General features: G+C 33.4%; 1 protein-coding gene and 1 non-coding gene across 2 annotated transcripts; one reads left to right on the top strand and one right to left on the bottom strand.

Annotated features, from left to right (window-relative positions):
* Window positions 1–2,511: 2,511 nt before the first annotated feature.
* Window positions 2,512–2,618, bottom strand: LOC121231250 (small nucleolar RNA R71). The gene has a single exon (XR_005929314.1). It is a non-coding gene; the product is annotated as a small nucleolar RNA R71 (small nucleolar RNA).
* Window positions 2,619–16,426: 13,808 nt separating this feature from the next.
* LOC107962627 (uncharacterized protein At2g34160) lies at window positions 16,427–18,310 on the top strand. The gene is made up of 5 exons (XM_016899083.2): window positions 16,427–16,817; window positions 17,049–17,097; window positions 17,605–17,667; window positions 17,785–17,849; window positions 18,055–18,310. The coding sequence occupies exons 1-5, from the start codon at window positions 16,698–16,700 to the stop codon at window positions 18,148–18,150; spliced, it is 393 nt and encodes a 130-aa protein (XP_016754572.1). The 5' UTR covers window positions 16,427–16,697; the 3' UTR covers window positions 18,151–18,310.
* Window positions 18,311–23,465: the final 5,155 nt, after the last annotated feature.

Raw genomic sequence — 23,465 nt, 5'->3', positions numbered from 1 at the left:
AAGGCCATGTGAAACCTAGATGACCAAATCTACAGTACTCACACGGGTATGTGGACAACTCGTGTGATAATTGGGAATCATGTGATTCTAGTGCTTTCAACTTTCCAATGGACACACGACTATGTCACCAGTCCGTGTGTGACACATGGTTGTGTGGACATGCCGTGTGGTACAAAATATGTAATTTGATGCCTACTTCATGCCAAACTAAATCAATAGTGTAATATCCCGAATTAGGGCCTAATCGGAATAGTGGTTTCGTGACCATAATTCCGAGATAGAAATAATTATTTTATAATTATTTTGAGGTTTATGATATGATTGCATGATTGGGTGAAAATTTTATCATATCCATACCTTGAGGCATCGGGGGTACAGGTTGAGGAATTGGGGGAGGTGGGGGAGGTCGTACATTTGGGTTCGTAGGAACGAACTCAGTGTACCATGCACTCATCATTTGGAGAAAGGCTTTCCGATCCCTTTCTCCTCCTCCCTGACCAACAGTAGGGGGTGGGTTTTCAGTCGGCGCTACTCCTTCAGCCGGAGCTGGCGCATTACTCTCTACTTCATCTGCCACAGCTGGATCGGGATCCATTTACTATATAAAAAAATTCATTTAAAAAGGTCAGAAGTTGTCACACTATCACAATTCATACATAAACCTCAAAATAATTATAAAATAATTATTTCTATCTCGGATTTATGGTCACGAAACCACTATTCCGATTAGGCCCTAATTCGAGATATTACAAATAGCATATTTGATGTCCCAATGCACAATTAAACCTGCTCAAAACTTGTATAAAAACTAGTTCAAATCATGCCAACAATACCACATATCTTACTTTTATCAATTAACAATCTATTATGCCATATTTGCTAACTAACAAGTATCTTGCATATGCATCTATACCAACTTCAAAATGTACCATTGGAAATTGTACCATTCACATGTGAACCAATCCATTGATCAACATACAAGTACCTACCAAACATATTAACCCATGAACCTTCAACTTTTGAATCTTAAGATACTACTCAAATACACCATTCAAATTATCCATTAAAATCTTACCAAACAATTCATCCATTGAAAATCATTAACCAATCAATTTATAATATGGTTTAATTGTAACATTAAAAATCAACCATTTCACTATCATTTTGATCATCTACATGTCACAATTATAACTAAACACTTAGCCTAGATGCACACATTCATCCATACCATATAGTGATAAACCATAAATGTAACATATTTTAATTCCATGCTTGGCATATTTTTAGATGATTTATGATGAGAATTAGTGAATTTGATGCTCCTAATCCCTTAAATTCATGTTTCTATACTTAGGAGAGCATTTGGGAGCAAAAGGAGCGAAAAATAGGCCAAAATCAGAGTTTTCAGGATCTACACGGGCTGGGCACACGCCCATGTGATCCACACAGGCAGGCCACACGTCCATGTGCTAGCCCGTGTCGATATCGCTTCCTGTTTCCCAAACACACAAAAAAAGCTAATTTTTAGGGTTTCTAAGCATTTTAAAGTCTATATAAACACACTAGAAAAAGACCTAAGGGGGGCACGTAGAGTAGAAAGCAGAAATCACTCGAAGGAAGCCATTGGAATCATCTCAGAAGCAGATCCACTTCAAGATTGAAGATCTCTATTCAAATTTCTCTTGAAGTTTATTCGGGTTTTTATGTCTTGTTGTTTTTCTAAAATTGAGATGTCTTCCTTTACATTATGAACTAAACTCCCTAAATACCTAGGGAGGATGAAACCTACGATGGATTTTATTATTTAATTATCTGAATTACACAATAAATACTTGTTCTTGTTAGGATATTAGGAACGCTTGATTTTTATTAATTTAGCCATTTTTTATTTTTATTACATTTTATTTTAATTTTAATTTTTGTTTACTAACTTTTCTTTTGTTTGCTCTAGGCAGGTTCTTGTAGTTTATGACTAGAAGAAACCCGTCAGAACCTCTACTTTTTTATAGTGAAATTGAAAGAATAGCTTGCAAAAATCATAGAGAAATAAGGCAAAGTCTATAGTATATAGAGGAAGGGCAAGAGGACGATACTAATATTACCGAGGAGATGGCTGAAAATCAGAATAATTCGCTACCTCCTGTGGTTGCCGCAATTCTTGTAAATCATAATTCTACTCATCGTATTATGTACGATTATGCTAAGCCCACTCTCATTGGGGGTGAATCGAGTATTGTTAGACCTGCCATTGCTACAAATAATTTTGAACTGAAACCTAACACTATTCAAATGATTCAACAATTTTTTCAGATTGATAGTTTGTAGGATGAAGACCCAAATACTCATTTGGATTATTCCCCTTCTCGTTGATACTCATTTGGATTATTCCCCTTCTTGTTGAGAAATAAGGCTAAGTAGTGGTTGAACTCCTTGCCATGAGGTTCCATCACTACTTGGGATCAAATGACCGAGAAGTTTTTGTTGAAATATTTCCCACCAGCTATGACAGCTAAGTTGAGGAACGATATCTCTTCTTTCGTGCAAAAGGATTTAGAGACTTTATATGATGCATGGGAGAGGTATAAGGACTTATTGAGAAGGTGCCCTCACCATGGGTTACCTCTATGGTTACAGGTTCAGACTTTTCATAATGGTTTGAACCCCTCAACTAGGCAGATGATCGATGCAGCTGCCGGTGGTACCATAAATAATAAAACACCTGAGGAGGCTTATGAGTTCATAGAGGAGATGCCATTGAATAATTATTAGTGGCAAGTCATGAGGACAAAGCCTAATAAAGCAGCCGGTGTTTTCAACCTCGACATAGTCACCATGTTATCAAATCAAGTAGAGCTCTTAAATCAAAAGATTAATAGTTTATGTGTTTCTATGCAAGTACATCCGATAATACAGTGCAATGCAAATAGAGGAGGAATGAACAACATAGAATATCCATTCTACAACCCTAGCACAGAGAACGAACAGATCCACTATATGGGTAATAATTCTAGACCTTAGAATAATCCATATAGTAACACTTATAATGCAGGTTGGAGGAACCACCCCAATTTCTCGTGGGGTGGTCGAGGAAATCAACAACCGTAATCCCCTCAAGGTTTTCAACAACCACCTTACCAACAGGAAAAGAAGCAGAACCTTAAGGAGATGTAACGTAATATATCTCGGTGTCAGAAACTCACTTCCAAAACACTGAAACCGTATTAAAAAATCAGCAAGCGTCAATTCAAGGGCTCGAAAATCAAATTGGTCAACTTGCCAAGATGATTTCAGAATGACTACAAGGTAGCTTACCGAGTAATACTGAAACTAACCCAAGGGAGCAACTTCATGTGATTACTGTTCGAGATGAAGAAGGGTTAGTTGAAGATGAACCAAAACTAAGAAAAGAAGATGTGGTAGGTAAAGGTAAGGTTGAGGTGAGCCACAATGAGCAAAAACTGGTCATTAAGGAATATAACCTCATATGCCATATCCAAATGTGGCAAGGAAAGACCACACAAACGAATAATTCGGTAAATTCTTTAAACCGTTGAAAAAATTACATATTAACTTACCGTTTATTGAAGCTCTTTTGTAGATGCCAAATTCCGTTAAATTTTTAAAGGAGCTTTTAGCAAATAAGTAGAAGTTAGATGATTCGTCACACATAGAGCTAAATGCAGTGTGCTCAACCATTTTGCAGAAGAAACTACCCAAAAAAATTGAAAGATCCAGGGAGTTTTACTATTCCTTGTTTAATTGGTAGTTTAAGTGTTAATAATGCTTTGACTAATTTAGGGGCTAGTATTAATGTCATGCCCTACAAATGTTTAAGTAACTAGGTCTTGGGAAACCCAAACAAACTAGGATAAGCATTTAATTGGCAAATAGAACAATTAGATTTCCTAGGGGTATTGTTGAAGACGTACTCGTCAAAATTGATAAATTCATTTTCCCAGTTGATTTTGTTGTTCTAGACATGGATAAGGATAGTAACATACCATTGATTTTAGGATGGCCCTTTTTAGCAACTGCTAGAACTATTATAGATGTTGGTACAGGTGAGTTAATACTTCGTATAGGTGATGACACGATTAAACTCCAAGCTCGTGATTCTGTTAGGATATACAATGACCGAGATGATATTACGAGCTCTGTTAATGTTAATAACCTTGTGGCTCAACATTCTTTGAAAGAAACACCTCAGAAAAAAGTGACAGAGTCTAGTCCAGTTTACATAACAAAAATAGAACAAATCATGAAGAAAGAAGATTACAAATCGATGAACTAGATGAATGGTGAACACACGTCAAGGAGAAACCTAGAATACACAATGAACCAAAGCAACTCCTTCACGAGCTTAAGGATGAGACGAACCAATTTAAGATTGGCGATCAGGTATTGTTGGATAAAACGGACCATTGAATAGCCACTTTAGAGCATAATGCAAACGGAGCAACTTCTTTTACGGTACTGAATATTTTCCCATACGGTACAGTCGAGGTAAATCATTCTAAATTTGAAACTTTTAAGGTAAATATTACTCGGCTAAAACATTATGTTGATAATAGAATTGACAGTGAGAATGAGGAGTCTCGACTCCGTGAACCACCGTAATCATGCGAATACGAGGTAAGTCAAGCTTAGACTTTAAATAAGCGCTTCTCGGGAGGCAACCCGAGTGTTAACACTGCTAATTTTCTTAACATTATTTCACGATTTTTTTTAAAATTAATTAATTTTTAAAATCTAAAAAAAAGTGTGTTTTTGACCCACATGGCTTAGCCACAAGGGTGTGTGGAGCACACGTCCTGGCCACACAGACGTGTGGGGTTTCACATGGGCGTGGGAGAAGCGAAGGAAAACACACACTGCCTGGCAATATAGCCATGTGACCCACACGGCTTGGACACACGGGCGTGTCCTAGGCTGTGTGAAACCTAGAGCTAATTTTTTTCAAAGTCAAAGAGTTACACGGCCTGACCACATAGGCGTGTGGGATCTCACATGGGCGTGTGAGAAGCGAATGAAAACACACACGGCCTGGCGACATGGCCATGTGACCCACACGGCCTGGACACACGGGCATGTCCATGGCCTTGTGAAAACTGTGTTAATCACCCCAATTTTATTTTATTTTATTTATTTTTAATTGTTATATTATTTATTTTTATTTTACTAATTAATTAATTAATTAATTATCCTTATACTTAAACTTATATTTTTAATTTTAATTTTTTTATATTTTAATTTTTATATACTTTTATTATTATATTTTATTTTGCTATTTCTATTTTTTTCTTCTTTTTTTTTCTTTTGTATTTTTTTTACTATTATCATTACAATTACCTTTTAAGTTTATTGATATCATTGAGTTTATTTTTTTTATTTTTTTATTTTTTTATTATTATTTTTTATATTTCTTTTTAATTTTGTTTTAGTTGTTTTATTTTTTTTCTCTTCAACTTATTTTCATTATTATCTTTTGAAAGATTTATGGTTGTTTCTAATCGAGTTATAGCCCCTTAATTTTTTTTATTATTTTTGTTTATTTTCTTGTTAGTTTGCTCGGAATCATGAGTTATATTTAGCTTTCTCTACAATTCCGCTAGTCACTAATTTGAGGACTTCATCCAAAATTCAGGCCAGTTTCACTCTCTCCCTCTCTTATGATATTCTACTTACACTGTCATTATATATATTCATACATTGAGGACAATGTATATCTTAAGTGTGGGGAGGTTATTTATATGATTATTAGAAAATCCCTAAATTATGTATTGTATTTAAGTAATTTCTCATATTACTTTTAGAATGAATTTTTCTTCAATTTATGATTCTTACTGATATTTTCTAGATTAAATTCATAGGTAATTGTGCATTGATTGTTTAAACTTTAAGACATTAGAGAATCAATCATGATAAGTCTATTTTTCAGAATTAAAATTTTCTAGGTTGTTTCCCTAAATTGAGGTATTACCTTGAAGTTTGAAATTTGTAAGATTGACATCAAAAACCATAATTTTTTTGAGACTTTAATCCTTTAGAGCATACATTTTTCTTGCTTACTTTATTATTGGTTATGAGTGTGTCAATATTGATTTGTTGTTCTAGAACTTGCTTCGATTATACATGTCACGACCACACATTTGATTTGATATACTGAGATGATAAAGGCACCTAGGTTGTAACCCACTTATCCTATAAAAAGCTTACCTTCATAATTAACTATTAGTGAACTCCTTTGAGCCTAACAAACCGTTTCTTGATTCACCCATCAATATTAACCCGCAACTCATTTTTTTTATTTGTTGTTCCCTTTTTATTGACTCCCTTTTTGTCGAGATTTGATTTGGTTAGTTGCCTAACTATGTTCTGTTATTTCAGTTGTTTAATTTTATCTCATTATTCATTCAAAAAAAGTAAAAAAAATACATATATGTTGATTATTATTATTTCTTTGTTCTGAGTTTAAGTAGTTAATTTCATATTCGGTGAAGAAGCTCGTGTTATTCTTTAATAATTTCGGTTGATGTAATTATTCAGCATTAGCTTATTTTTCTAGTTAGGTACTTGATCAATTCGATTTCGATTCTAACCTTCTTTTTCAACCTTTATCCACACCTTTAAACCAAGCCCCATTACAACCCTGTAAAGACCTTTTGATTTGTGTATCATCTCATTTTATAGTGGTGGAGATTTGATTTTCATGCAAGACTACGGTAATAACTTTGTTTGACTTTTGAGTGCTTAATTTTTAAACCTTAAACACTTTGAGTGATTTGAGTGAATCTTTAGTGAGGATGTCAATTCCTATCAGTTTTGAATGAAAGGTAATTACTTAGATAAGGGGAAATACCTATGTTTTCATGCTTTAAAAAAATGTTTGACTTGGATTGCTTGAATCTTTAGTGGTTTTTTAGTTAAATTATCAATGTGTAATTATTTGTGAATTATGGTAAATCATTATTGATGAGAATTATGAATTGAGAAAGTTTAATTTTAATTGTGAGTTGAGGATTTTGCTTAAGGACAAGCATATGTTTAAGTGTGGGGATATTTGATAAACCATAAATGTAACATATTTTAATTCCATGCTTGGCATATTTTTGGTTGATTTATGATGAGAATTAGTGAATTTGATGCTCCTAATCCCTTAAATTCATGTTTCTATACTTAAGAGAGCATTTGAGAGCAAAAGGAGCGAAAAAGGGGGGCAAAATCAGTGTTTTCAGGATCCACACGGGCTGGGCACATGCCCATGTGATCCACACGGGCAGGCCACACGCCCATGTGCCAGCCCATGTCAATATCGCTTCCTGTTTCCTAAACACGCAAAAAAGCTAATTTTTAGGGTTTTTGAGGATTCTAAAGTCTATATAAACACACTAGAAGAAGACCTAAGGGGGACACGCAGAGTAGAAAGCAGAAATCACTCGAAGGAAGCCGTTGGAATCATCTCAAAAGCAGATCCACTTCAAGATTGAAGATCTCCATTCAAATTTCTCTCGAAGTTTATTTGGTTTTTTTATGTTTTATTGTTTTTCTAAAATTGAGATGTCTTCCTTTTACATTATCAACTAAACTCCCTAAATACCTAGGTAGGATGAAACCTACGATGGATCTTATTATTTAATTATCTGAATCACACAATAAATACTTGTTCTTGTTCTTAATTATGTGTTCTTAATCCTTGTTTTAATATTTTCAGGATATTATTCCAAGTTTGATGTGCATATTCAGTGGAGCAAAAGTCCCAGTTTAAGAGTAGATCTAGCATAATTAAGCGGAGTTGCATACAATCCTAAAAATAGGACGACATAAATCTACCGGATTAGAGTCAAATCTAATAGGGGAATCCATAGATTGAGTTAATGCTACAATAGGGGTTTTAATTAGAAAGAGATTTCAATTAATCAATCTAGAGTCATTTGTTCTTAGTCTTAAAAGAGATATTAACATAATTTAGGGATTTCTACGAATCAAGACAAGTGAATAGATCGTTTGATTTAGAGTCAGAATAATAAGTGAAGTCTAGGTGGATTCTTTCCTGGGTATTGCCCTCCTTATAAGTTTTCTTCAAGTATTTTTCCCAATTCGCTCTCTGTCGCGTTCATTAGTTAATTAGTTTAGTTAATTTTAAAATAAAACAAATCCCTTTTATTTTAGGCTAAATAATAGAAATATAGTTAATACTAGTACTTTTAGTCCTTATGAATACGATATTCTAGACTCACCATAGCTATACTACCATTCGATAGGTGCACTTGCCTTAGTCGTGACCGTAGTCTAGTTTAGTGAATCATAAAACGATCATCATATAGCCATTTATGATGTAACAATCTATTTTTTAGTAGTGCCAAAAACAGTGGTTTCGAGACCACAAGTCCAGTAAATGAGTTTGTAATTGTTATTATTTAATATTTACGAGTCAACTATAATATTATATTGGATTTTGGTTTATAATTTTTACTAATTGAACAAATAGTAAAGTACAAGTGGTTTGTCCTTAAAGTTAATTGGTTTTGGAAAATAAGATTTCAGAACCTCGTTTCTGTAAATCGGGCCCGTAAATATTTTTATTAAATATTTATGGATATTTATGGAGTTACTATATAGGTATATTGAAGTTTGGTTCAAAAATTTTAGTGATTTGATTGTTAATTAAGGAAAAAATACTAAATCCTATAAGTTACAAAATTTAATCGCTATTAAATTTAATTAATTAAATTGACCATAATTTAGCATGATGGACTATTTATGAATGTAATTAATTAAATTACATGTTATTTTAATTATATATGTTAAAATGTTAATAATAATAATAAAGTAAAACATAAGTATAATGTTGCCATCTTTCCCATTTGAAGTCTCCTTCACCGGAACTCCATGGTTTCAACTTCTTCAAGCTTCGGTCTTGCTTTATTTTATGCATATAAGTCTTTTGGCTATCATTTTTTTTGTAAATTCTATGTTTTTGAGATCATTGTAATTAGTTCTAGCTAACCCGTATCTCCGATTTTAAAACTGTTAAAAAATTTTAAAACTTGTCATTGATGAATCTTAGATATTTTTTATAGAAATTGATAGATTTGGAAGCTATGAAATGTTTTAGGACTATTTTGTTAAGTAATTTTAATTAGTTTTAAGTTTAAGGACTAAGTTGTTAAATTAGTAAAAGTATATTAAATTATTGTGAAAATTTGTTAAATATGGGTTGTATAAGAATTATATGAAATTTGGCAAACATGAATTGGGATTAAATGTGGTTAATTTGAAAGTTTTGGGTTTAGGGTCTAAATTGAATAAAAAGTAAAAGTTTAGGGTAAACGTGTAAAATAACGATATAGATGTTTTTGATTGCGGGAAAGGAAAGTCAGAGGAGAAATCATTGGTGTTGCATCCATAACTATTTTTTATTAGGTAAGTTCGTAAATTGATTGAATTAATTAATTGTTTGTTTTTTTTATGATTTAATACATATCTTTTTATGTTGTAATTGTGTTTAACTGCTTGAGATTGGCATATGATGAGTTGAACTAAGTTGTGATGATATTTAAGTTGAGTACTATGTTTGGAAAATATGAAATACATGATTGTGAGTTTGAAATGGTATAATGGAAACGAAGTTAAATGATTTGGATATGAAATGCGTCCCGTTTAAACCTTATGAATACTTAGGATACAAATGACATGTCATTAGGGGGTTATTTACAGTTTTGAGTGCTAGTCTTGGATGTCCTACCGATGGCTGAGGTCTGGATTTGTTGCGGATTCTTCACAGCTCATGTGAGTAGCATCGTGTAGCCTAACATCCCGACCCATAGCTCATTTGAGCATATACGGTTACATGTTACAATCACAACTTATGTGAGCATTTTCTGAGTATCCGATGTTATTTCATTTGGTTCAACGAGAGATAAAGGCTTAAATGAAAATGAATATATATGAAATGTTATATGGTCAATACTTGTGAATTGGAAAATTTTGATATAAATACTTGAAATGGAAAGTTATGTTATTGAACATATGATGGATGTAATATGTAATTGTTGTGTTATTATTACATGTTCCATTATTTGTTCGAATTATATGTTTCTTTGTGATACCTACTAACATTGTGAGGTTGTGTTGTATAGGAAAGAAATGTAAGTACAAGATTTAATGAATGATTATGTGTTAAATGGTAAAATGAAATGTTAGATGAAATGGTTATACGAAATGTTTTCATAAAATAGACATATGGTTATATGAAGTGTCTATATAAAATATTTATATGGATGTTGATAAATGTCAAAGGTAACATGTTTTAGCCTCATTCTTAATGCGTTTTTGGATGATTATTTGATTTAAAATGGTCAATTTTATGCTTTTAATCCTTTAAATTCATGTTTCTATATTTAGGAGAGCATTCGGGAGTAAAATGAGTGAAAAACAAGCGAAAATCAAAAAATTGGAGCAAGTTTCAAAAGCCACACGAGCTGGACACACGGGATTGCGCCCCAAACCTGTAGGAAAATGCATTTTTTTAAAGTTTTTTAGGCATTTTAAGACCTATATATGACAAAAATAAGAAGATGGGAGTGAGCCGTCATAGAATACTCAAGAAAACAACTCGAAAAACACCATTAAAGCTGATTCTGAAGCAGATTTCCATCAAGATTGAAGATCTATTTTTGATTTCTTTGAAGTATATTATAAGCTATTTATTTCCTTTGGTTATATTGTCTTTGAGATGTTTTTATTTGTTATAATGAACTAATTTTCCAAATACCTAGAAAGATGAACCCTGATATGGATTATGTTATTTGACTTCTATTTTTACGCAATAAATACTTAGATCTTGTTCTCAATTATGTGTGCTTAATTCTTGGTTTAATATTTCTTGACTATTAATCCATGTTTGATGTGCTTGAACCAAAGGAGGAATAAACCATGTTTAATAGTAGATCTAACATAACTGAATGGAGTTACATGGAATCCTAGAAATAAGACGACATAAATATACCATATTAGAATCAAATCTAATAGGGGAGTCCATAGATCGAGTTAATGCGACAATATGAGTTTTAATTAGAAAGAAATTTTAATTAATTAACTTAGAGTCGGTTGCTCTTAGTCTTGAAGAGAGATATTAGCATAATTTAGAGATTTTTACAGATAAAAATACTAAGTGAAGAAATTGTGTAATTTAGATTGATAATGAAAGATGAAATCTAGGTGGATTTTTTCTTAGGTATTGTCTCACTTCTTGGTTGTTAATAATTTATTTTCCTGATTTGTTATTTGTCGTGTTCTTTAGTTAATTAATTTAGTTAATTTTATTTTTAATCAATCACTCAAATTTATCGATTAAATAACAGAGAGACGGTAATTACTAGTACTTTTAGTCCTCGTGGGAACAATATCTTTTCTCATCGTAGTTATACTATTAATTCATAGGTGCACTTGCCTTTGTCGAATTTTTAGTTGGTTTACAACTGCATTATATATGAACATGTGGAAAGAGACATTTGAAATGAATACTTAGAATGAAGATGTGAAATGTTAAATGAATATGTGATGGTTGGTTTATATACCAAATGTGTTTTTCATGTATATATTTGATAACCTGATAAAGTTATATGTTTTATATATGAACTCACTAACCTTGTGAGACTTGTGATGTGTATAGGTAATGAATGATCTCATGGCCATGATATTGAATTATCTTGTAAAATGTTTAAATTACATCTTTTTCGGTAAGTCAAAGTTAAAGTTTATTATGAGCTTACTAAGCTTTAAGCAAGCTTACCTCGTTTTGGTTTTTCTTCCTTGTAGATCGTCAGATACGAGTTGTTAATTGGATTACTTTTGGAAATCACACTATCTGGCAACTTATTCGGTAATTAATTGTTTATTTTGGTTTGGTTATAAGTAGAGGTGATCATGGGCCGAGTCGGGCCGAGTTCGGGTCAGGCTCAACTAAAAATTTAGGCCCATTCATTGGGCATGGGCCGGGCCGGGCCCAAAAATGGGCTTAAAATTTTGCCCAAGCCCGACCCAAATAAAATACTAAAACCCGGGCCTGGCTCGACTCGCCCGTATTTATTTTTATATTATTTTATATAATTTTTAAATATATATAATACATCAAAAATACTAAAATAAATCAAAATAAATATTTTCCAACAAATTGAAAATAAATTTTAAAAAATATGTAGACTTAAATAACACTAAGATAGATGTAACTTAACAAGCAAATACCTCTAAATAATAATAAAATTAACAAATGCCTTTAAAATAATAACAAAATTAATAATAAAATAAGTTTTATACAATATCCAAATAACAACAAAATATGAGCAACTAATAGTAATATGGTAGCAAAATAGGGAGAAAACAACAGGAAAATAACATTTAAAAACAAAAAAAAAGAAGAATTTTTTTGTCATTTAGTGAATTCGGGCCGGGCCGGGTTGGGCCCGGGCCAAAAATACCTTACCCGAGGCCCGACCCATTTTTTAAACGGGCCTCATTTTTTTGTCCAAGCCCATTTTTCGAGCCTATATTTTTGCCCAAACCCTCCCACATTTCGAGCGGGCCTTCGGGCCGGGCCGGGTAGCCTGACCCATGAGCAGGTCTAGTTATAAGTGGCATGTAATTAGGATGTGATTTATATGTGTTATAAGCATTATGGATATGTTTTGTGTTATTTGAAGTATGAGATGTGTATATTGATGTAAATCTCTATTAGAATTTAGGTTGATTGTGGTGTGTGATGGAAATGGTATGTTTTTTGTTTTAAATGCATTTTGAATGGTTGATTTGGAACGGTTGAATTGATACAAATGCTTAGGTAACTTGGTAAATCTTGGTTGACGATTTTGGTCATAATAAATAAGGTATCTTTGATAGTTGAAGAAGTATGAAATTCTAAGTACTTGCACTTGAATGGATTATGTTTCAATGTTTGAATTGTGGTGCCAAGTGATGGTATATTGGTTAGGCACATAGGATTTGACATGTTTTAGGTACGTTTGAATGTGTTTTAATTATGTGAAAGTGATTGGGAAATGTTTGGTTTGGTGTTCAAGAAATAGATGTTGAATTAGTTTGCAATAGGGATTATTTTGGGAGCACGCGATCTGGGACACGGGCTACTACACGGCCGTGTGCCACACATAGACGTGTGTCTTATTAATTTTAGGTCCAAGATTTTTCACACAGTCACAGTTAGTTACACAGTCTGAGCACACGAGCGTATGGGATAGCTACACGACCATGTCTCTAAGCCACATGGGCTAGCCTTTGTCACACAGCCGTGTGACCCCTATTTTCAATTTTTTACATATTTTTTTGTTTTGTTTCTGATTAGTCCTTGTTTGTTTCCAAATTTTTTCTAAGGTCCCATAGACTTGATTTAAGGTCGCTTATGTATTAATGATACGATTATTGATTGGACATTGATTTATGATATTTAAATTGATTTTTGAATTGTGTTTAAATATTATCAGATATGTTAATTGTCGTAATATTCTGTGACCCTATTTCATTGATGGAGACGAGTTAAGGGTGTTATATATGTTATTTACCATTTTTTATTCAAAATCAACATCATTCAAAATAGATACACATAAACATATCATTGCCTATATACATGCCACGTAACTGAATTCTAGAATGATTGAAAGACTATTGAAATAAAAGATGGATAGTGTGAGTTTCGAGATGATCTGATTTTCACGCTCAGCAAAAGACCACTTATCGTTATAACAATTAAAGTATTTGAATCACAAGGCACGACATGACATATCCTTAGCATCCTTACGTGTTCGAATATAGTTTCACAAGATAACCAATAAGTTAATAATTCACATAACAAGATCATAGTATTTAAATCCATATACATGTATAACCAAACTTCTTTACATCATACCATCCAACCTTGTTTGATGTGTAAACATATCAATGGACTCCACATTCAATTCATGCTCATTTTTGCAACATAATAATATTAATGATTGACCTTCCAATCATTTCATTACCGTTTAGTTAATGTTTTCATCTGGAGAACTATAGTGATTTAACTTCAAATACACATAATTACTTTGCTATCGCAAGCTATAGAGTTGATCTATTTAAATAAGTTTTATTCAATGTTACTCACTCAAGCTATTGTGAATCCGTAACATGTGCTAAATCTCAGCCATCAATAAAGTATAATTCGGTGCTACTTACTCAAGCTATCGAGAATACGCAACTTATGCAAGATCTCAGCAAATACTAAAATATAATTCGATGTTGCTCACTCAAGTTGTTGAAAACCCGCAACTTATGTTAGATCTCATCATCGATAAAGTACAATTCGATACTGCTCACTCAAGTTGTCAAAAATCCGCAATGTACGTTGGATCTTAGCAATCGAATAAATCCTTGAACATAACTCCCATTTTCCTTTTTAGAACCCTAATGGTTTGCCATCCATATCCAAGTTGTTTATTAAAGAATCACACGGGTTTTGTTACAAATTTCGTATCATTTCAAACCTTGTAATCGTATACACACTTTTCATATTTCGTATAACGATCTATGTACATTTTATCCCTGTTACATCATCATATACATACTATCTAACCACATAACATTTCCACATCCATCCAAAGTCGTATACCTATTCATATTTATCAAACATTTCATATTTTACGTTTCAGTCCATTAGATGCCAAAAGTCATTAATTCACAATAAACCTAAATTAATAAACATTTAATATTAATCAAACATAACATATAATAACATAGTATACTTGACAAAAATGATAATAGAAAAGGTGTCAGGGACTAATCTACAATTTTTCCTTTTTCTCGATTATCTTCTGATTGATTCAAATCTTGATCTATAATAGTTCATTTCAATTTATCAATTCTAAACATCTTTTAACAACCTATTTTAAACATATGTCAGTTCAATTTTATTTTTCAAAAGTTCCCTAAAGTTTGCATTTTATTTAATTTAGTCCTTAAAATTGAAACTATCATATCTCTCACATTTAAGCCCTGTTTTACAATCCGACTTCAATTTCATCCTTTCACAGCCTTCTAATTTTAATAATTATAGAAATTTCATTTTAATTTCAAAATATTTTCATTGTAGTCCCTAAGCCCAAAACTAACAAATTTTATTTTACAATTTAGCCCTTAACCATTTCGAAGCTTACAACTAAGTAATTTAACATAAAAAAATCAAAAACCATCAATGGAAATATTTCAAAAAATTAACAAATTTACGATCTAACTCACAGGATAGTTAAACCAAACTCTCAGGATTCCGAAAACATAAAAATTATAAGAAACATGTTAAAATATCATACAAATACATAGGCTGAAGGATTGGCCGAATGATGTGTTCCAAAAATGGCTTCTTGCCTTTTTTTTATTTTTTATTTGAGAAACGGTGGAAGGAGGACTGAAATGGATGATGATGTTTGTTTTATTTTCTTTTAACATATTTTATTTAATAATTAATAAAATTTTAACAATAAAATATTTTAAAAAATAAAGCATTACCTGTCCATTAACTTTTAAAAATGGCCTAATTATGCCAAAATTGTTTGGAAGAGGATTGTACCGAATGAATCTATGGTAACCTTTTTCTCCTTGTCCCTAATTAATTAATTGGGTCGAATGGAACATGTCTAATAGTTGACATAGAGATCATGGATGGTGATTGGTGCTTCCTCTTTGCTATTGTTTGCTGGAAGCTATGGTAGGTGAGGAATGAGTTGATTTTGAGTCAACTTTTGATATACTGATGTTATCACCACAGCCGTCAGTTGGACGAGGAATGTTATGATGGCCAGGTCGACTGCCTCGTTACGTTAATTGCAATTTGCGATGGACACCGCCGCAGGAGGGGTAGCTCAGGCTGAGTACAAATGGTGCGGTCAATGAGAGGGACCAGTTGGCAGCTGCAGCGGTCTTCTCATTACTTGGCAGGAGGGTATAAGAAAATTGAAGTTGAATGTGATAATGCTAATCTAGTTCATTTGTGGCATATTAAAAGGCTTTGCAGCAGGCAGTGGGATGTTGTATTCCGTCATACGTTTTGAGAGCTCAATGATGTGGCTGACTTTATGGCGAACTTTAGCATCGGTGCTGCACTTGGGTTGCCGTTGTTCCGAAGGCCGCCTAGTGAAGTTCTCCAGCTGCTATAACAGGATCTGTCGAATGTTTATGTTCGGGCAACATAGTGCTTCAGCTTCTCTTTGTAATTAAAAATATATATATGTAGATAAAAAAAACAAAATTATATTGAAAATATATTTAATAAAATAAAATATAATGCAATTCAAATAATATAATATTTTTCTATATAAAAAATATAAAATAATAAAAATAATTTCAAAATAATACAATTTATCTTTTATCATTAGATGGAAACAAAAGTCAGTAAAGGATTTAAAAACAGTGAAGATAAAAAATCCGAATCATGACCGGATTGAGGTGGTGGACAAGTCTGCCAACTATTACTATTACTTAAAATTCAGTTCCCAAGACAATGATAAACCCTAGCTAGTGAGTAGCCACCACCAAGCTTAAAAACAGACCTCACAAAAGTCGGAATTGGTTTGTTGGTAGGATTGATTGACTACTACTCTGCAGATTTCGTCCCATTTGCAGAGTGAGGCTGAGATTTAGGGTTTAGCAGAAGTCTGTAAATGGAAGAAATCACCCAAGGTGTCAACAACATCAACTTGGTCGCCGATTCCCACAAGAAGAATCGGATTCAAGTCTCGAATACCAAGAAGCCCTTGTTTTTCTACGTTAATCTTGCCAAGGTTTCTCCTTTGCTCCTTTTTTTTTTTCCCTTTTCTCCCCTTCTTCAATTCCTATCATATTCTGTCGAAATAAGATGCTATATTTGAATAACACTGGTAAAATTTTGGTGCATTTTAGATTTTTCCCCCTGTTCTGGGCTTTTGTTTCAGCTATCATTCTGCAACATAAGATTTAATTCTTTGTTCATGCATTACATTATTTCTGATATTCTCCCCCCCCCTTATTTGCAGAGGTATATGCAGCAGCACAATGAGGTGGAGTTGTCTGCCCTTGGCATGGGTACTTTTACTTCTTCAGTTCTATATTTCCATTACTTATAATATCATTTGTCTTTTTATTTTGCAGATCTTATCATTAATGAATTATTCTCATATATGAATTTTTATTTGCTTTTGTATTATCATCACATCCTTTGTTTTGCTACATGGATGCTTTTGAGGAATAGATGGGGAGTTGATAATGGTTTTTCCATATTGTAGTTGTTTGATCTTTAGATTATTTGTATTCTGCAACATCTGATTTGGAGCTGTTTGATTCAGCATTTTACCTACAAAATTGTAATTATAATTTCCCTGAAGGAATTGGAGCTAGATATATCAATATTATGGTGTCACTCTTCCCCTACTTTGTGCAGTGAAAATACTCTAAGGCTTTTATCAACTCTGCCAATGCTTTGAACCTAGTTATTCATTGGTGAAACTTAAAACCGGTTATGTAAGCTACATTTTAAGAATTTTTGTAACTCGTTATTCTTTCTTTTCTTTTCTTATCTTTTCGTATTTGCAGCTATTGCAACTGTTGTCACAATTGCAGAAATTCTGAAAAACAACGGTTTAGCTGTTGAGAAGAGTAAGATGTCTTCTTCTTCTTCTTATGTATATACATATGTGTATTTATTTTCAAAAAATGTGTTAATGTAGCTGTGCAGCCCAAATAATCATGAGAGATAACCTACACTTTTTGCAGAGATCACAACCTCAACAGTTGACATGAAGGAGGACTCAAGAGGGCGACCAGTCCAAAAAGCAAAGGTAAAATACTTAATAACTCCTCGTATTTGCAAGTTGAGATGCACTTGTTCTCTCCAGATCAAGTTAAAATTTGAAGTTTTCATACATTAAACATTCCCCGTTATTGGTGTTTATCTAACCATACTGTAATAAGGAGCATTATAAGACTGAGTTATGTTGTTTGTTAGAATGGGTATTGATAGATACGCATATACGTGTTTCTCAGATTGAGATATTGTTGGGGAAGACAGAAAACTTTGATGAATTAATGGCAGCTTCTGCTGAAGAAAGAGAGATTGTGGATGGAGAAGTGCAGGGTTGAAACTTGAAGAAGTTTGTTTGTTAGTTTGTGGTGGTCAGTTCTTATTGTCACTGTATGGTTAAATGTTAAGGCAATTTTGGTTTCTTACACATTGTAGGTGTTGAGTTATCTTGGTTTGTTTCAAATGTTCAATTTTTTTATCTGATTAATTTTTGGCTTCTATTTTCCCAAAATATATATTGATGCGAGGTTGGTGTCATTGTGAAATTTGTAGTCCGGTCATCTTATCCATAGCCAAGTTAGCCTAAGCATCCTCATTGACTTCCCAAACGCCAAATAGCCCCAACCAGCGCATTAATGGACGACTCCTCCATTTTTGTTACTCAGAATTTGGACCATACCTTTACTGTCCAGCTCCATGATGGATCACTCTTTAGTTTTTTATTTAGGTTTGAGGAGGTGTGTTGGATTTTTAATCTCATTTTTTAAATTAAAACTTTTTATACAATGTTTGAAACTACTTGTAATTTTTTCATAACCCTTAAATAGAAAGGAAACCGAGCTTCAATATGTTTAAATTCATCTTCTTCTGTATTGACAATAATGTCAATGTCAATTGAGTTAAGGGTTAAAAGTCAGTTGGCTTAAAATTAAACTTTATTAGCAATAAAAATGATAAGATATTATTTTCTTAATATAATACTAGTTTTGTACTCGTGTTATGTATGGGATATGTTAACATTTACATATTTAAGCACTTAATAAAAACTTTAATAAAGAAAATTAAATTTAAAAAAGAAATAAAATATTGTAGCATGAACTTTTAGATACAAAATTTAATTATTTCATTAAAGGGTGAGAATATAATAACACTCGAATGTCAATTCGGGGAAATTGTGCTTGGCGGAGCCATTTCAAAAAGCAATTGGGATGATACAGAATGAGTCAAGGCAACAAAGTTGGAGATAAAAAAAATGACTAAAAGAGCTGGAGTGGAGAATTCATGTGGTTAGCCTCGCGGGGAGATAAATATGGAGGAGGCTCTAGGTTTGGAGTCAAGAAACCCATCTGCAGGTGGCTTTATCCGTGACAATCAAAGGAATTGGGTGGTCGATTTTGGGAGGAATATTGGCGAAAGTCTTGATTCTCGCGAGTTTGGTGGTCGTCACCTGGAACACATTTAGTCTACCTTGCTTATCTCGCAAAAGATAGGCGTTGTATATTTCCTGCATATATGAGGTCTCATCTAATCCACGTTAACCTCGTTGCCACCTAGTTAGAAAAGTTATCATGTTCCCTGTTAAACCAATAATGACGAGATTAACGCGAATATGTGTCAAGACTAGTGAACGTTTATTTTTATTTTTCCATTTTAGTCTTGCAATTTGTATTAATACAAATTAATTATCTTGGCCAAAGAATTCTTGTTAAAACGAGTCAAGATGCGGTGATGGATTCTCTTTAGATCACTCTACCGCCTTTATCTGCCTTATTTTATTTCATAAACATCCTATTTTAAAAATTTATTAATTCGGTTTTATTTTGTAAAGAATTGAAGTAAAACACTCAAGATACTAAGAGAGTTAATGTCACAAGTCTGAGTATTATTTATATTACTAACACTTGAGATTATTTCTTTAGACATATAAATGAAATACCAAATGAAACTCTTATAACTAATTACGTTCAATGTTGTTATTTTCGTAACAATTACCCACATGTTCAGCATTATCTGTTGCATGCATCCCATAGATAAAAGGATTAATATGGGCTAACTTTTAAACATTATCGATGTTCTATCATGCTAATACAAGAATCAAAAACAATTTAGGATCTCGGCTTAGTATAAAAATTTATTATTATTGTAATAAATAAATTTTATTTGCACAAATTCTAAAATTGTATAATTCAACCACGAATATTCAAGTAATAGTCCTCAGCGTTTAAGGATTGAAGAGTGCGTTGGGAGAGAATATTATCGGGTATAGGAGCGGAATGGTAGGTTGGAGCTGCAGCGGCAACAATGGGGTTTATTCGTGAGACACCACTTTGTGATTTGTTGCACAAGTTCCAATCGGCAGCTTAATGGCTTCCATTGAGGTCATTTCTCTCAACAAATTATTATTTGCATTGAGGCAGCATTGGTTTTATACAATAATATTTCACAAACATGGAAATGTTGTTCTTACACCCCTCTAGGGTTTTTGAATAACACCCACTTCATCAATTCTAGATTCAGATCATGTAATTTATAATACAATGATATAATAAAGATGTTTTATATGCAATTAACTAAAACAAAATGTTTAACTATGATTAAATTACATAAGACTGCAAAAAGAGAATACATTTATTTTTATATCATAAATCTATTAATTGTAGTGTGTGTATATATATATTAAAAACAAAATTTAAATAAAAAGACGGATCAATCATACAAGTACTAACAAAATTCCCAAATAAATTTATTATTAATGTGCCAAAATAATAGTAGTAGTTATTTTCTTTTTAAGAAAAAAAAAGGGAAAAGTTTTGATATTTTACATATCCAGATGTTGCTAATTACCACTGTTCTGAATTCCGAGAAAGAAATCTGGTGTATTATAAATCATGTCAACAATCTCGTAAGCTTGTCCTTCACTCCTTTGAGGTTATGACCAGTAATCCCAATGCACCCAGTAGTATGTGTTGTTCCAATAGGGTCGGAAGCGTGTAAATTATTGTACTAAAAAATCACACAAAGTTCAATTCCCAGGAAAGAGAGGTGGATCACATGGATCTCTTAAATACCAAGTCTTTCCTTAGACAGAATATCCCTTCTATAGTAATTTAATAGCACAATTAAATACTACTATTATACCCTCAAATATTGAAAGAAAAATAGGACAAGAAAGAACACAAGAGTTTTAACGAGGTTCGGTAAATTATACCTACGTCCTCGGGCACTAACACCAGATGATAACTTTACTATCTCCAAAGTATTACAAACAAATAGAATTCCTTAAGAATTCTCAAATGGGAGAAGAGAGAAAACTAAGAGAGAGATTGGTTGGGATGAATTGAAATGAGAAATGAGAAGGCCTATTTATAGTTGAGGTTCAAGGACCAAACAATAAATAGCCCATTATCTCAAGGACCAAAAAAAAATTATCCCTTGCCACTTTTCCAAAGTTGGTGGTTGTCATTATTGATTGTCTCCCATTAATGTTAATGGCAGCCATTATTAATTGTCTTCCATTAATGTTAACAATCTCCACCTTGAAGATTTGATTAGGATAATCACATCTTCACACACTTCCTTCAACTCCCCAAATTCGATAAAGCTATCTTTTGTAGTGCCTACAAATGCGCTCTCGAGCGCCATACACCTGAAGGTGCTCAAATTCTCAGGATATTAATCAAGTTCAAACAATGATTGAACTTGATTGTTGTTACCACCTTGGTCATCATATCTGCGGGATTATCTGCTGTCGGAATCTTCTGAAGTAGAATTTTTCCTTTTTCAAAGACTTCCCGCACAAAGTGATATCTTACGTCGATATGTTTGGTTCTTGAATGATAGACTTGATTTTTCGCTAAATGAATAGCACTCTGACTGTCACAATATAAACTTATGTGACTTTGAACAACTCCTAAGTCTTTCAACAATCCATTAAGCCAAATAGCCTCCTTAACAGCTTCTGTAACTGCCATATATTCTGCCTCTGCAGTAGACACAGCTACTGTAGAATGTAAGGTAGACTTCCAACTCACTGGGGCTTTCGCAAGAGTAAACAGATACCCCGTAGTTGAACGACGTTTATCTAAATCACCAGCAAAGTCAGAATCAACATATCGAACTACAAACTGACCAAGTGCTTCATCCTGTTCAAAAATTAAACCAACATCTACGGTTTTTCGAAGATACCGTAGAATCCATTTCACAGCTTGCCAATGTCCTTTTCCAGGATCATGCATATATCTGCTCACAACTCCAACAGCTTGTGAAATGTCAGGCCTCGTACACACCATCGCATACATCAAACTCCCAACTGCATTAGCATATGGGACTTTCGCCATATATTCTCTTTCATCTTCAGTCTTCGGAGATAATTGAGCACTAAGTTTCAAATGAGAAGCAAGTGGGGTACTTACATGTTTTGTGTTTTCATTTACACCAAAACATTGTAAAACCTTTTTCAGATATTGCTTCTGATTTAAACAGAGCTTGCCTCTCGGTCTATCTCTACTTATCTCCATGCCGAGAATCTTCTTGGCCTCACCTAGATCTTTCATCTCGAACTCTTGATTCAACTGAGCCTTCAGCTTATCTATCTCATTTTGGCTCTTCGAAGCGATTAACATATCATCAACATACAAGAGTAGATAAATGAAAGATCCGTCATGCAGCTTCTGCAAATATACACAATTGTCATATTTGCTTCTTGTGTACTTCTGCCTTCTCATAAAGCTATCAAATCGCTTGTACCACTGCCTCGAGGATTGCTTCAATCCATATAGCGATTTGTTCAGCTTACAAACCCAATTTCTACCACCAGCATCTGTGTATCCTTCGGGCTGAGTCATATAGATCTCCTCTTCTAACTCACCATGCAAGAAAGCCGTCTTAACATCAAGTTGAGCTAGCTCCAAATTCAACTGTGCTACCAAGGCCAACAAAATTCTAATGGAGGAATGCTTCACAACAGGGGAAAATACATCATTGTAGTCAATTCCCTCCTTCTGAGCGTAGCCTTTAGCTACCAATCTTGCCTTGTAGTGAATATCCTTCTTGCTAGGAGATCCATCTTTCTTTGCGAATACCCACTTGCATCCGATTGCCCTTTTACCTTTCGGTAATTGCGCCAACTCCCAAGTATTGTTCTTCCGGAGAGACTGCATTTCTTCATCTATAGCGCTTTTCCATTTATCACTTTCTAAGCTTTACATTGCTTCTTGATAAGTGATAGGAATATCATCAACAACGGGAAGGGCGTAGGCCACCATATCAGTAAATCGAGCAGGTTTACGAATTTCTCTCCGTGGCCTTGCAACTGCAACTGGTTCTGGTGTACTTAGTGGTTCTTGGGTCAGAACCTCTTTAACCTCTAATTCCTCCATTGTGGCTGGAGAATTAGACTTATTAACTGGGCAAATCCTCATCTGCTCAAACTCCACCTGTTTTGGAGTACACTCCACCTACTGTGGAGTATTACTCGTCTGAATATCTTTATCTGCTACCTTTTTCAATGTGGCAGATTTATCAAAGGTAACATCTCTGCTACAGATAATTTTCTTTGTGCTTAAGCACCAAAGACGAAATCCCTTCACTCCAGAAGTGATTCCCATAAAGAGAGCTTTCTTTGCCCTCGGATCTAACTTTGACTCCTTCACAT

The sequence above is a fragment of the Gossypium hirsutum genome, chromosome A06, assembly GCF_007990345.1.
Source record: "Gossypium hirsutum isolate 1008001.06 chromosome A06, Gossypium_hirsutum_v2.1, whole genome shotgun sequence".
Taxonomy (NCBI): Eukaryota; Viridiplantae; Streptophyta; class Magnoliopsida; order Malvales; family Malvaceae; genus Gossypium; species Gossypium hirsutum.
The sequence above is the reverse complement of the archived record's forward strand: the minus strand, read 5'-3'. Positions and strand labels throughout refer to the sequence as shown.